Source organism: Phyllobates terribilis, unplaced genomic scaffold, assembly GCF_046119375.1.
Source record: "Phyllobates terribilis strain yellow unplaced genomic scaffold, ASM4611937v1 Scaffold_115__1_contigs__length_5345438, whole genome shotgun sequence".
NCBI classification, from domain to species: Eukaryota; Metazoa; Chordata; class Amphibia; order Anura; family Dendrobatidae; genus Phyllobates; species Phyllobates terribilis.
In genome coordinates this window covers 2,483,543-2,498,087 of record NW_027362875.1, presented here as the reverse complement: position 1 = coordinate 2,498,087, position 14,545 = coordinate 2,483,543, and the positions used below count along the sequence as shown (strand labels likewise).

The 14,545-nt window shown below is 41.7% G+C and overlaps 2 protein-coding genes across 2 annotated transcripts in view; both read left to right on the top strand.

The window, feature by feature from the left end:
* Positions 1-14,545, top strand: part of LOC141201435 (uncharacterized) — a 345,711-nt gene that overhangs the window by 36,423 nt on the left and 294,743 nt on the right. The gene's annotated exons all lie outside the window — the stretch shown is intronic.
* LOC141201400 (uncharacterized) lies at positions 5,465-11,588 on the top strand. The gene is made up of 2 exons (XM_073663392.1): positions 5,465-5,482; positions 10,710-11,588. The coding sequence occupies exons 1-2, from the start codon at positions 5,465-5,467 to the stop codon at positions 11,571-11,573; spliced, it is 882 nt and encodes a 293-aa protein (XP_073519493.1). The 3' UTR covers positions 11,574-11,588.

Here is a 14,545-nt window from a genome sequence, read left to right as displayed (position 1 = left end):
TATGCCCCTTATGCAGGATGTATGATGCCCCCACACAGTGTAATGCCCCCATTATGCCCCTTATGCAGGATGTATGATGCCCCTTATGCAGGATGTATGATGACCCCCTCACAGTGTAATGTCCCCATTATGCTCCTTATACAGTATGCATGATGCCCCCACACAGTGTAATGCCCCTTATGCAGGATGTATGATGCCCCCACACAGTGTAATGCCCCCATTATGCCCCTTATACAGGATGTATGATGCCCCCACACTGTGTAATGCCCTCATTATGCCCTTGTGCAGGATGTATGATGCCCCCACACAGTGTAATATCCCCATTATGCCCCTTATGCAGTATGTATGATGCCCCCACACAGTGTGATGCCCCCATTATGCCCCTTATACAGTATGTATGATGTCCCCACACAGTGTAATGCCCCTTATGCATTATGTATGATGCCCCACACAGTGTAATGCCCCCATTATGCCCCTTCTGCAGTATGTATGATGCCCCCACAGTGTAATGCCCCCATTATGCCCCTTATGCAGTATGTATGATGCCCCCACAGTGTAATGCCCCCATTATGCCCCTTATACAGTATGTATGATGCCCCCACAGTGTAATGCCCCCATTATGCCCCTTATGCAGGATGTATGATGCCCCTACACAGTATAATGTTCCCCCAGTACCGCCTGAGGTTCTGCAGTTGGAATAATCCCTCTGGGATTGGTTTTCCCTTTGGCTTCTCCCCTACATGTAGACCCTCGAGCATGTATACATGCATGTAGGGGAGCAAACCTTACTAGATATCGAGGCTTTGTACAGTAATATACCGCATGAGGATGGTATCAAAGGAGTAAGACATTTCTTGAAATCGAGGTCAATAGAGTGTAGCAGACATAATGACTTCATGGAGGATCTTCTAAAACTCACTCTTACTCATAACTTCTTTCTTTTTGACAGGAAATACTTCCACCAGCTCAGTGGTACTGCGATGGGGAGCCCCTGTGCCCCCTCATATGCTAACTTATCCCTGGACTGGTGGGAGGAATCCACAATATTCAGGGATGATCATAAGTGGTGGCATCCATATATTGGGGTGTGGTACAAATATATTGATGACATTTTTATCATCTGGTCAGGGACGAGTGAACAATCTTTTGAATTTGTCAGGGAACTCAACATCAATAGAGTGGGCCTGAGATTTACATCTGAATTTAATTATAATAATAATTTTTATTTTTATAGTTCCAACATATTCCACAGCACTTTACAATTTTAGGGGGAACTTATACAGACAATACAGACTTTACAGAATAAGCATAACTCAGATATTAAATGGAGTGAGGGCCCTGCTCACAAGCTTACAGTCTGTAAGGAAATAGGGGAGACACAAAAGGTAAAATGTACATATATTGTATAATACAGCCTTAATATACTAAATAGGGTAAGTATATAACACTACATGAACTGGTCTCCAGCCAGTATGTGTACAGTACAGACAGAGGCTATGCAGTCCATGGATGGTATGAGCATGATTTTGAAGAAAATTTTAATATGGGCCAAACTGGGGCAGTTAGATAAGTATGTTGAGGTGATAGGCCAGTATAAAGAAATGGGTTTTTAGGGCACGCTTAAAACTGTGGGTATTGGGAATTAATCAAATTGTTCTGGGTAGTGCATTCCAAAGAATTGGAGCAGCATGCAAGAAATCTTGGAGACTGGAGTGGGAGGTTCGGATTACGGAGGATTTTAGTTTTAAGTCATTAGCAGAACGAAGGGCACGGGTAGGGTGGTAGACTGAGATGAGGGAGGAGATGTAGAGTGGTGCTGAATCGTCGAGAGCTTTGTGGGTAAGAGCGATAAGTTTATATTGATCTCTGTATTGGATGAGCAATCAGTGCAATGACTGGCACAGGGAAGAGACATCGTTGTGTCGGTTGGCAAGGAATATGACCCTGACAGCTGCGTTCAGGACGGATTGGAGAGGGGAAAGTTTAGAAAGAGGGAGATCGATAAGTAAAGAGTTGCAGTAGTCCAGACGAGAATGAATAAGAGCTACATAAGAGTTTTTACAGAGTCAAAGGTAAGAAAAGTTCTGATTCTAGAGATGTTTTTGAGGTGTAGATGACACGAGAGAGCGAGTGATTTGATGTGAGGAGTGAAGGAAAGATCTGAATCAAGCATGACCCCAAGACAGCCGGCATGTTGCTGGCGAGTAATGATGGAGTCACAAACAGAAATGGCAATATCAGGCACAGATAGGTTAGTGGAGGGAGGAAATAGGAGTAGTTTAGTTTTTGACAGATTCAATTTTAGATAGAGGGAGGACATAGTGTTAGAGACAGCGGAAAGACAATCACTGGTATTTTGTAATAATGCAGGGGTGATGTCCGGAGAAGAGGTGTATAATTGGGTGTCATCAGCATAGAGATGGTACTAAAAACCGAATCTGCTGATTGTTTGTCCAATAGGAGCGATATATAAGTAGAAAAGAAGGGGGCCTTGGACTGATCCTTGAGGAACCCCGACAATAAGGGGGAGGGGAGAAGAAGAGGAGCCAGCAAAAGACACAGTGAAGGAGCGGTCAGAGAGGTAGATCCACAGTGTCGAATGCTGCGGAGAGATCCAGGAGAATCAGCAGGGAGTAGTGACCACTAGATTTGGCTGTTAGTAGATCATTAGAAACTTTACTGAGTTCAGTTTCAGTAGAATGTAAAGAGCGGAAACCAGATTGTAAAGGGTCAAGAAGGGAGTTATCTGAGAGATAGCGTATTATACAGGAGTGGACCAGTCGTTCCAGGAGTTTAGATATAAAGGGAAGATTGGAAACAGGTCTGTAGTTAGCAGCACAGTTCTGGTCGAGGGATGTTTTTTTAAGTAATGGATGTATGCTGGAGTGTTTAAAAAAGGAGGGAAAAATATAAGATGAGAGGTAGAGGTTGAATATTTTGGTTAGGTGAGTGGTGACAGCTGGAGAAAGGGACTGAAGGAGATGTGAAGGAATAGGGTCACTGGTGCAGGTGGTAGAGCGAGAGGAAGCAAGGAGCCTTGTCACTTCTTCTTCCGTGACTGGTTCGAAGTCAGAAAATGATCAAGATACAATGTGGGAGGGAGGAGCATGCATAACATTTGGGGATTGAGAGAAAATTTCCTGTCGGATATGGTCAATTTTTTCTTTGAAATAATTGGCCAGATCGTCACTGCTGAGGTTGGTGGTTGGGGCCTGTGCTGTTTGATTAAGGAGAGAATAAAAAGTGTCAAACAGGTGTTTAGGATTATTGGGCCATGAGATGATGAGGTTGTTAGGCTGCGTGCACACGATGCTTTTTTCATGCATTTCCGCTGCGGTATTTCCGCAGCGGAAACGCATCAAAAACGCATGGTAATCCGCACCACATGGTCCCCAATGGCATTCCGCAATGTCAATGCACATGCTGCGGATTTTTCCGCAGCTTTTCTGCAGCGCTCCTAAATCCGCAGCATGCTCATTAATTTTGCGGAAGCGCAGCGGAAGCCACGCCATTGACTTGCATTGAGACGCATATAATCCGTGTCTGTACATTTGTACATGCGGATTATATGCGTTTCAATGTGCGGATGGTACCCAGGTCTGGAGGAGAGAAGACTCTCATCCAGACCTGGGTACCATTGTACCTGTAAAAAAAAGAATAAAATAAAAAATAAAGTTTATATTCACCTGTCTGGTGGCCCCCGCAGCGCTTCTTCCAGGACCTGAGATGATGTCGCGGTCATGTGACCGCAGGCTGTCTCGCGAGATTCCGGCAAGCCAGGAAGAAGCCAGGACGAGCGCGACAGCACACACGGCGGCATCGGAGGTAAGTATAGATTTATTTTTTTATTTTTACAGTCACACTGTATAAATCCATGCCGTTTGCATGGATTTATACAGTGTGACCTAGTTGTCAAACACTTTCCAAGTGATGCTATCGCCTGGAAAGTGCTTGTCAGTCCGCATGCGGAAACACATGCGTTACACGCATGTGGAAACGCATGTGAATCCGCATGTATTCTGCAGGAAAAACGCATGCACAATCTGCATGCGTTTTTCTGCCAGGGAGATGCATAAATGCTGCAGAAATTTTCTGCTTCATTTCTGCATCGTGGGCACATAGCCGCAAAGTAGGTTTGTTTGGAGAGGTGAAGGGCGGAGTTATAGGTTTTAAGCATAAATTTATAATGGAGGAAATCTTCGGCCAGATTAGATTTTGTCCACAGCCGTTCGGCACACCTGGAGCCCTGCTGGAGAAAACGTGTTTGCAGCGTGTTCCAAGGTTGTCGCCGTCTGCGCCGAGTTGTTCTCTGTGTAGGAGGTGCGCCTTCATCCAGGGCGCATTGCAATGTTTCGTTATAATGCTTCAGTGCAGAGGCAGGGCATGAGAGGGAGGAGATTGGGGCCAATGATGATTGCAACGTTTTCATAAATTTCTGGGTGTTAATGCCATGTATATTTCTATAAGTGTGGAAAGTGGGGGTGTCTTGAGCAGGGTGACAGTTCTTGACAGAGAATGAAAGAAGGTTGTGATCAGAGAGTGGAAGAGGAGAGTTAGTAAAGTCATGTATTGAACAGAGCCGGGCGAAGATCAGGTCAAAGAGTATTTCCATCTTCATGTGTAGGAGAATTAGTAAGCTGTGAAAGGCCGAAGGAGGAAGTTAGCCATAAAAGATGAGCGCCAGATGGGAAGAGGGAATCGCCTATTGGGATGTTAAAATCTCCCATGATGAGGGTGGGGATGTCATAGGATAGAAAGTTTGGAAGCCAAGTGGCAAAGTGATCCACAAACTGACGGGAGGGGCCCGGAGGGCGATACACAACCGCCACTCGCAGGGACAAGGGCCGGTAGAGTCTGACTGTGTGGGCCTCAAAAGAAGGGATGAAAAATGAGGGTATTGAGGATATAACCTGAAAAGTACATTTTGTTTAAAGGAGCAGACCAACACCAATTATTACCAGTTGCCTTTCCTGTATGTACTGATCAAGAAGGATTGTAATGGGACCCTAGGGACACTCATCTACCATAAACCTTCAAGCACTAATAAACTATTGAAGTGGGATAACCACCACCCCATCCCCATAAAAAGAGGAAAATCCAAGGGCCAATTTTTATGGTTGAGAAGTTACTGCTCAAATGTCACAGATTTTAATATACAGGCAATAGATCTGAACACCAGATTAAGGAATGAAGGGTACTCGTGGTACATTTTGGATTCCGCATCATCGTTTGCAGAAAAATGGTCTTATCCATCAGCTTATCTTTTCCTCATTCAGATCTCTAAAATACCGGATCCTCTCAGTAAAGATCGTCTATATAAGAAAATTTTCCTGATTTATCCAGGAAAATGATGGACAAGATGGTGGAGGGGATATTACACCTCACCCTAGAGATCCTCTTCCGGCTTACTGGAGAGGTGAGAGATTCTGATGACGTCACATTACATCATTCTTGGAAATAACAGATGGACAGAACTAGAGAGGTGAGAACTCTGGAAATGTCTGTAGTGAGATTTATTAATCTTTCTCTCCATAACCAGAGATTAATCACGGGGCCTCCACCTCACCCCCTAATACATGAGGATATCAATGACCAGAAGATTCTAGAACTCGCCTACAACATAATTGAGCTGCTGACTGGAGAGGTGACACTGCTGGGAATGCTGGGACATTATACAGTAACGCTGTGAAGGGATTGGGGGATGACGGTATCATTGTATGTGTCAGGTTCCTATAAGATGTCAGGATGTCGCTGTCTATTTCTCCATGGAGGAGTGGGAGTATTTAGAAGGACACAAAGATCTGTACAAGGACATCATGATGGAGGTTCCCCAGCCTCTCACATCACCAGGTAATAGACAGGACTAAATACACACGGCCCATAATTATCTGTATGTAAAGAATGAATTCAGTCCCTGTATGTGTTTCCTCCAGATCTATCCAGTAAGAGGACAACACCAGAGAGATGTCCCCGTCCTCTTCTTCTACAGGACTGTAAACAAGAAAATCCAAATGTTCCTCAGGTAGATACAGAGAAGATGTCATGAGATCTCCCCTATGATGTGTAGACGGCTGTGAAGGTCTTGTGCTCAGTCTTGTTTTATCCCCCAGTATTATATGTTTTATACTTGTGTAATGAGAACGGTGGAGATGGCAGGATTAGAGCTGATCATAGATGTGACTTCTCCATCTGTCTTTGACTTTTATCATATTTGTTTCAGGGTGAAGATCAGACCCATATTAATACTACAGAGACATATGTGAGGGGTGATGAGCGGTGTAAAGAGGAGATTCCTACATATGACTACCCAGAAGAGTAGTAACCACTAAATACAGAGAAGTCCCTGTCTGTGGCTGCTTTATCAGTGGTGTAGTCGTATCACAATCGTGTGATCACCATTTTGCCGCTAGACCACAACATTCTCCTCCGTTCGAAAATATTCAAATTACTTTGTGTAATTGTGAAAGCCCTTTTCTATAGAACGTACAACCTGGAGATCCACCTACCCCCTGGGATTAGGAGACGCTGACCGTTACCTGCCCAGGTCTGTAAACTATAAAGCCAAATGACAGCGTACGTAGAATGTGCTGACAAATTAAAAAATCACTTGAAGAAAAATATGATGGGCCTCTAAGAGAAAGCGGAGGGTAATGATGCTGTTGGCTTCCTAGATCCCTGATATCTTATTGGATGAATCTACCTTCTCTCCCTTCTGTGCGGCTGAATGTGCTCATATGGTCCCTACAAGACCAGGTCCAGTCTTTCTGGCCAAACTTCACTTTTATCATCTACAACATTAAATCTGCAGTGAGGACCAAGTGTGAATTTCTGTACAATAAGAACAGAGTTTCCCTTTATCCTGACTTTTCAATTTCTTTTAAAACCAACTAACTTCAAACAAGATTGTCATGAACTATACAGAAAACATTACACCTGTGCCATGATAGATCTCTAAGCTGTGCGTGGCTGATGGCTGTAATATACATTTATTCACGCCTGCAGGAGATGTGTTGGCATGGCTCAAGCCCTGGTTTCATGGATTCACTCCACATCATAAATAGTATTGAGCGAATTTGTTCGGCATTTCAAATTCAGGTTCGTGTTCGGGGTTCCGGCTTGTTCGCGCCAAATGGTCAACCATAAATGAGTGCAACTCCAGTTTAATGTTGGATTTCTCCCTTCATACATACGTGGTTGTTGGGGATGTTACATGTTTATATATTCTTTATTTTTTTTACATATTTTTATTTTTTTCATTCTGTATGATAGTTTGATTGTGGTGGGATTGGCCTTCCTCACTTATGTGAGCCTGTAACTCCCTGGTAGTCTTTCAGAAAGATCTCCATTGCCTCTTCCCAATGCCCGAGGTCTAAATTTAAGACACCTCAGCTCTGCAGTATTGTAAAAGAGTTCACTTTAAATGTCTAATATTTCTTCTTGACACTCATCTGCCAGAAAATATTGGCCCTTAACGATAGTTTAGATTGCCAAGAGCCACCAAGCCCCATACTCCAATTACCCCAGAGAGGTTTCACCACTAGTTACTCGTTTTTCTCTGATGAAGACTGTTCAGTTTGATCATTTCAGTAGATGTTTTATTGTCTATAGTCACCGTTTTTGACTTCAGTAATCCTCTGCTTTAACCCCTTCCTGAAGCCAGTATTATGTTTCTAATCAGGCCCCATTTTTCAAATCTGACGTGTGTCACTTTATATGGTGATAATTTTGGAATTCTTCACAAAGGATAATAGGAAACAAATGGACCTTACAAATTATTTTCCAATTTCTTTTGAATCTGACAATACCCTATATACGGTTGTACACTACTGTCTGGGCACATGGCAGGTTAAGAAGGGAAGGAGCGCCGTTTAGCTATTAGGAATGCTGAAAAGATGGCTACCATGAACAGGCTTGTCACGATCTACCCTGTTTACAGATTTCACAAATTACTTTGCTCATCACCCTTTAACCCCTCTACATGGATCTGAACCTACACAGAGACCCCTAGGCTTGGGCCACGGTGTTACCTGCTATTCGGTGGAGTGAGATGGAAAGAAGAATAGTCAGGTTGCCGGTCAGAACCAAGAGGATAGAGAAAATACAAAATCAGAAGACACCAGTAGTCAGTAAACTGGCCGAGGTCACAACAGGAAACAAATACACAAGCCGGGAGCTGAGCACAGAGGACTGAACCAGAGGAGAACATGGCTGTATCTGGCAGCTTCCGGCAATATGCTTCCAGCTTTAGTAGGGTGTGGTGCTTTCCAAATGGCTGAAGCAGGGAGCAGATTACTCCAGCTGGACAGAACACACCCATACTGCCAGACTGGAGGGTACTACAGGTCCCAAGCACCCTAATCTTAGTGGCTGGACTCCATATTTGGGAGGCAGAATGAACAAACAGTTGAACACCACGCTCCACTGGTTCATCCTATGAGGTTTTCTATTAGACAGTCATTGTCTTGGTGAATAAGTGAATTTTTTACAGTTATATGAAAAAGTTTGGGCACCCCTATTAATCTTAAGCTTAATGTTTTATAAAAATTGGTGTTTTTGCAACAGCTATTTCAGTTTGATATATGTAATAACTGTTGGACACAGTAATGTTTCTGCTTGGAAATGAGGTTTATTGTACTAACAGAAAATGTGCAATCTGAATTCAAACAAAATTTGACAGGCGCATAAGTATGGGCACCCTTATCATTTTCTTGTTTTAAATACTCCTACCTACTTTTTACTGACTTACTAAAGCACTTTTTTTGGTTTTGTAACCTCATTGAGTTTTGAACTTAATAGCCAGGTGTATGCAATCATGAGAAAAGCTACTTAAAGTGGCCACTTGCAAGTTGTTCTCCTGTTTGAATCTCCTCTGAAGAGTGGCATCATGGGCTCCTCAAAACAACTGTCAAATGATCTGAAAACAAAGATTATTCAACATAGTTGTTCAGGGGAAGGATACAAAAAGCTGTCTCAGAGATTTAACCTGTCAGTTTCCACTGTGAGGAACATAGTAAAGAAATGGAAGAACAGGGACAGTTCTTGTTAAGGCCAGAAGTGGCAGGCCAAGAAAAACATCAGAAAGGCAGAGAAGAAGAATGGTGAGATCAGTCAAGGACAATCCTCAGACCACCTCCAGAGAGCTGCAGCATCAACTTGCTGCAGATGGTGTCACTGTGCATCGGTCAACTATACAACGCTCTTTGCACAAGGAGAAGCTGTATGGGAGAGTGATGCGAAAGAAGCCGTTTCTGCAAGCACGCCACAAACAGAGTCGGCTGAGGTAAGCAAAAGCACATTTGGAGAAGCCAATTTTTTTTTTGGAAGAAGTTCCTGTGGACTGATGAAACCAAGATTGAGTTGTTTGGTCATACAAAAGGAGTTATGCATGACGGCAAAGAAACACAGCATTCCAAGAAAAACACTTGCTACCCACAGTAAAATTTGGTGGAGGTTCCATCATGCTTTGGGGCTGTGTTTCCCATGCGGGCACCGGGAATCTTGTTAAAGTTGAGGGACGCATGGATTCCACTCAGTATCAGCAGATTCTTGTCAATAAAGTTGAAGTTACGCAGGGGATGGATCTTTCTGCAAGACAATGATCCAAAACACCGCTCCAAATCTACTCAGGCATTCATGCAGAGGAACAATTACAATGTTCTGGAATGGCCATCCCAGTCCCCAGACCTGAATATCATTGAACATCTGTGGGATCATTTGAAGAGGGCTGTCCATGCTCGGCGACCATCAAACTTAACTGAACTGGAATTGTTTTGTAAAGAGGAATGGTCAAAAATACCTTCATCCAGGATCCAGGAACTCATTAAAAGCTACAGGAAGCGACTAGAGGCTGTTATTTTTGCAAAAGGAGGATCTACTAAATATTAATGTCACTTTTCTGGTGAGGTGCCCATACTTATGCAGCTGTCAAATTTTGTTTGAATGCAGAATGCACATTTTCTGTTAGTACAATAAACCTCATTTCAAGGCAGAAACATTACTGTGTCCAACAGTTATTACATAGATCAAACTGAAATAGCTGTTGCTAAAACACCAATTTTTATAAAACATTAAGATTAATAGGGGTGCCCAAACTTTTTCATATAACTGTATATAACTTGCCTTTTTTACAGACATTTTAAGTAGAAATGTTCAAAAATATAAAATTCAAGGATTCTTTATTAAAAAAATAATAATTGTTTTTATTCTTGGCAGATGTCTGTACCAGGAGATCAGAGGGACAGCTGACATCTTCAATTTTCAAATCAGATAATTTTCAGATTCCACAGGATACAATTGAAGTGAATGCCATTTCTCCAGATTTACCATCATCCCTTCACAGAAAAGATCTGTCATCTGAGCCTTTGAAACAGGTCCTGTCTTCTGATTCATTACCGACTAATAAGGAAAATCAAAGTCACAAAATAAGTATTAAAAAACAAACTGCTCCTAAAGCAAAGAAGACATTTTCACATTCAGAATATGGAAATAGTTTTTCCCTCCAAAAGTCTTTTCTTAAACATCAAAAAATTCACACAGCGAAGAATAGATTTTATTGCTCCAAGTGTGGGAGATGTTTTAATCAGAAATCAAGTCTTGTTAGGCACCAGATAACTCACACAGGAGAGAAGCCATTTTCCTGTTCAGAATGTGGGAATTTTTTTACAGAGAAATCAAATCTTATCGCACATCAGAGAACCCACACAGAGTAGAAGCCTTTTTCATGTTCAGATTGTGGGAAAAGTTTTGTACAGAAATCAAATCTTAATATACATCAGAGAACTCACACAGGGGAGAAGCCATTTTCATGTTCAGAATGTGGGAAATGTTTTACAGAGAAATCAACTCTTATCAACCATCAGAGAACACACACAGGAGAGAAGCCATTTTCATGTTCAGAATGTGGGAAATATTTTACAGCGAAATCTACTCTTATTAAACATCAGACAACTCACACAGGGGAGAAGCCTTTTCCATGTTCAGAATGTGGAAAATGTTATAACCATAAATCTAGTTTTCTTAAGCACCAGAGAACCCACACAGTGGAGAAGCCATTTTCATGTTCAGATTGTGGGAAATGTTTTGTACAAAAATCATGTCTTAATATACATCAGAGAACTCACACAGGGGAGAAGCCATTTTCATGTTCAGAATGTGGGAAATGTTTTGCAAAGAAATCAAATCTTTTCAAACATCAGAGAACTCACACAGGGGAGAAGCCTTTCCCATGTTCAGAATGTGGAAAATGTTTTACAGAAAAATCAACTCTGATCAACCATCAGAGAACTCACACAGGAGAGAAGCCATTTTCATGTTCAGAATGTGGGAAATATTTTACAGAGAAATCAACTCTTATCATCCATCAGAGAACCCACACAGGGGCAAAGCCTTTTTCATGTGCAGATTGTGGGAAATGTTTTGGACAGAAATCACATCTTAATAAACATCAGAGAATTCACACAGGGAAGAAGCCTTTTTCATGTTCAGAATGTGGGAAATGTTTTAAACAGAAAGCGCATCTTGATAACCACCAGAGAACCCACACAGGGGAGAATGCCGCAACTACACCCAACTAGTCTCTGTAGAGACAAGAAAGGCCCTAGCTGTACAACTAAAAATGCCACCACAGGCCTAACTCCCTAATAAGTCGTTGAGGAGTTTCTCATACCTCCTGAGGAACCAGAGGGGAGGCCACAACACACTGTCAACAAGGGGAATGGAAAGTATGAAGTAAAATACGAAAACCCTGAATGAGAAACAAAAACACATTGATAGAGGGCAAAGAAGGCAAGCTAAGGAGAACCAGAAATAAAACAAACAAGTATAATCTCCCAGAAACCTAACATTGTTAGAATTAGAAGGTACTGGAAGGGTAAGCAAACTGACCGGGAGGATAGTTTCACCTTTGTGGTGAAACTTATACAATTCATCCTCACCAACTGTAAATGTAAACCTGTCCATTTATAATGACCACGGACAAGATAAAGATTCCCAACTCACATCAGGATTACAAGATCCCAGGGACTTTCAGCTGCATCACAATGAACTTAATTATATGTACCAATTGTCCAACTGGGGGTCTGTATGTAGGGGAGGACAAGGCAAAAACTTAAAACAAGGATGAATTCTCATCGCCACCCAAAAAAAAGAAAAAAAGAATAGATCTACTTGTGGCCACACATTTTGACGGCCACAACTGCTTATCCTTTTCCGAAACTGATAGTTCTGCTTCACATCACTTGTCTTATCTATTGCATTATTCCTGTGCCCTGTTATGTATAAATATGTGACTCTTCAGATTTTGTGTTATACTATGTCTCATGAAGAGACCGGAGTAGTCTCGAAAGCTTACTGACTAATGGCTAACTGAAAAGATAGTATCAACTACTGAGGACTCTCAAATTTTAATATTTTTCTCCATACAGCAATTTTAAGATCTCTCCACAGGTGTTCAATGGGATTTAGATCCAGACTCATTGCTGGTCAGAACGCTCCAGCACTTTGTTTCTATCTAATTTCTAGGTGCTTCTTGAAGTCTGTTTGGGCTCACTGTCATGCTGGAAGACCCATGACCTAGGACTAGTGTTGAGCGAGTATGTTCTGTTCCAAATATGCGCGGGCGAGCTCCGAGTATTTACAGCTGCTCAGTGATATGTTTGAATCACTCCCTTGTGCATGATTTGCGACTGTTTGACAGCTTTATTACATGTGAGGAATGTGTAAGAAATAAACATTCCTCACATGTAATAAAGCTGTCAAACAGTTGCAAATCATGCACATGGGAGTGATTCAAACATATCACTGAGCAGCTGTAAATACTCGGAGCCCGGCCCGAGCATACTCGGCGAAAGGGTTAATGGAACATACTTGTTCAACACTACCTAGGACGCAAACCCAGCTTTCTGACACTAGGCACTAGATTGTGAACCAAAATCCTTTGCTAATATTCAGATTTCATGATGCATTGCACACAGTCAGAGGCAGCAAAGCAACCCCAAAACACCTTTGAACCTCCACCATATTTGACTGTATGGCTTGTAAATTTATTGATTATGCTGTGCACCTTGGACAAAGGAACATGCGGATCTCTAAAGATGGACTTATAACCTTGAAATTGTTGATATTTTTCAACAATTTTGGTTCTCAAGTCCTCAGACAGTTCTCCTTTTTCTGCTTTCTCCATGCTTAGTGTAGCACACATATGCACACAATGCAAAGATTGAATCAACTTCTCCCTTTTTTATCTGGTTTTAGTTGTGATTTTCATATTGCCCATACCTGTTACTTGCCACAATTGCGTTTGAACAAGCTTCACATGCTTGAAACAAAGTTGTTTACGCACAATTTTCGCAAGGTGTCAACAATTTTTTTCGGCCTATTTTGTGTGAAATTATGTTCAATTTGCCTTTTTTTCTGTTTTCTTGTGTTTTTCCAATACACACAAAGGAAACAAACGTGTATAACAAAACTTGTAATTTCAATAATTTTCTGGGAGAATGACTTCATTTTCTGGAACAATTTCAAGGGATCCAACACTTTTGAACATGACTTGTTTTTGTTGCCTTTTTAATATGTTGCAGCATATCATCCTCTACGTGTTCAACTATATTAGGAAGCTTTTAGCAAAGTCCAATTAGCAGCTTTCCATTATTGCCATTTCCATGTACATTACCCAAACTGATTTTACATCAGGGATGTAAAGCTCAAAACATGTAGAGGGCCAAAATGAAAAACTTTGACAAAGTCGTGGGCCGACCAGTATATAGTATAATGGGCCCCACATAGTCCTCCATACAGAATAATTGCCCCACATAGTCCTCCATACAGTATAATGGGCCCCACATAGTCCTCCATACATAAGAAACAAGAGGAAAAAACTTCAAGTCAGAGTCCCATATAACAGTGAAAAAATTACAAAATTTTATTAATTATAATTTATACAGGAAAAAGATATGAATCACAGAGACAGTTAATAGTAAAACAATTCAAATGCAAGAGAAACATTCTGGCACCATGCTGTTTTTTCAAAGGATCAATCACCAGGGCATAATTCAGACTGTGTGCTTCAAGACTTAAACGGTGGTGCACATCCAAGAAATATTTCAATCACAAGCAAGAATAGAAGGAAAGGCAGCACTCACCCAGTCTTCTTTAAAACGTTCCTTTATTTTTGTGTGCGGAGCATTTCAGCGTGCAGCATTGGACTGAGACCCCGAAGGGTATGTGGGGGAGAGGAAAAAAGGGACAACGGCCGTTTCGCTGCCTTCTGGCGCTTGAACGGGTCCAAAGTAAGTGACACACCTGTTCACTTCCTTTTAAACCAGTACAAACACATGTGTGAATAAATTAAAACATAATGATATGCATAAAAACATTTTCCATCATTAAGCTGAAAAAAACATTATAAGATGAAGCAAACAAGTAAATAGCGGTATCATAAGAAAACTGACAGATCTACCTTCTCATTCAACCCTAATGGGCCCTGGGCTTCAGAATTTAATATCCATCTAGCCTCATGTTGCAATAGTATTTTTTTGCGGTCTCCTCC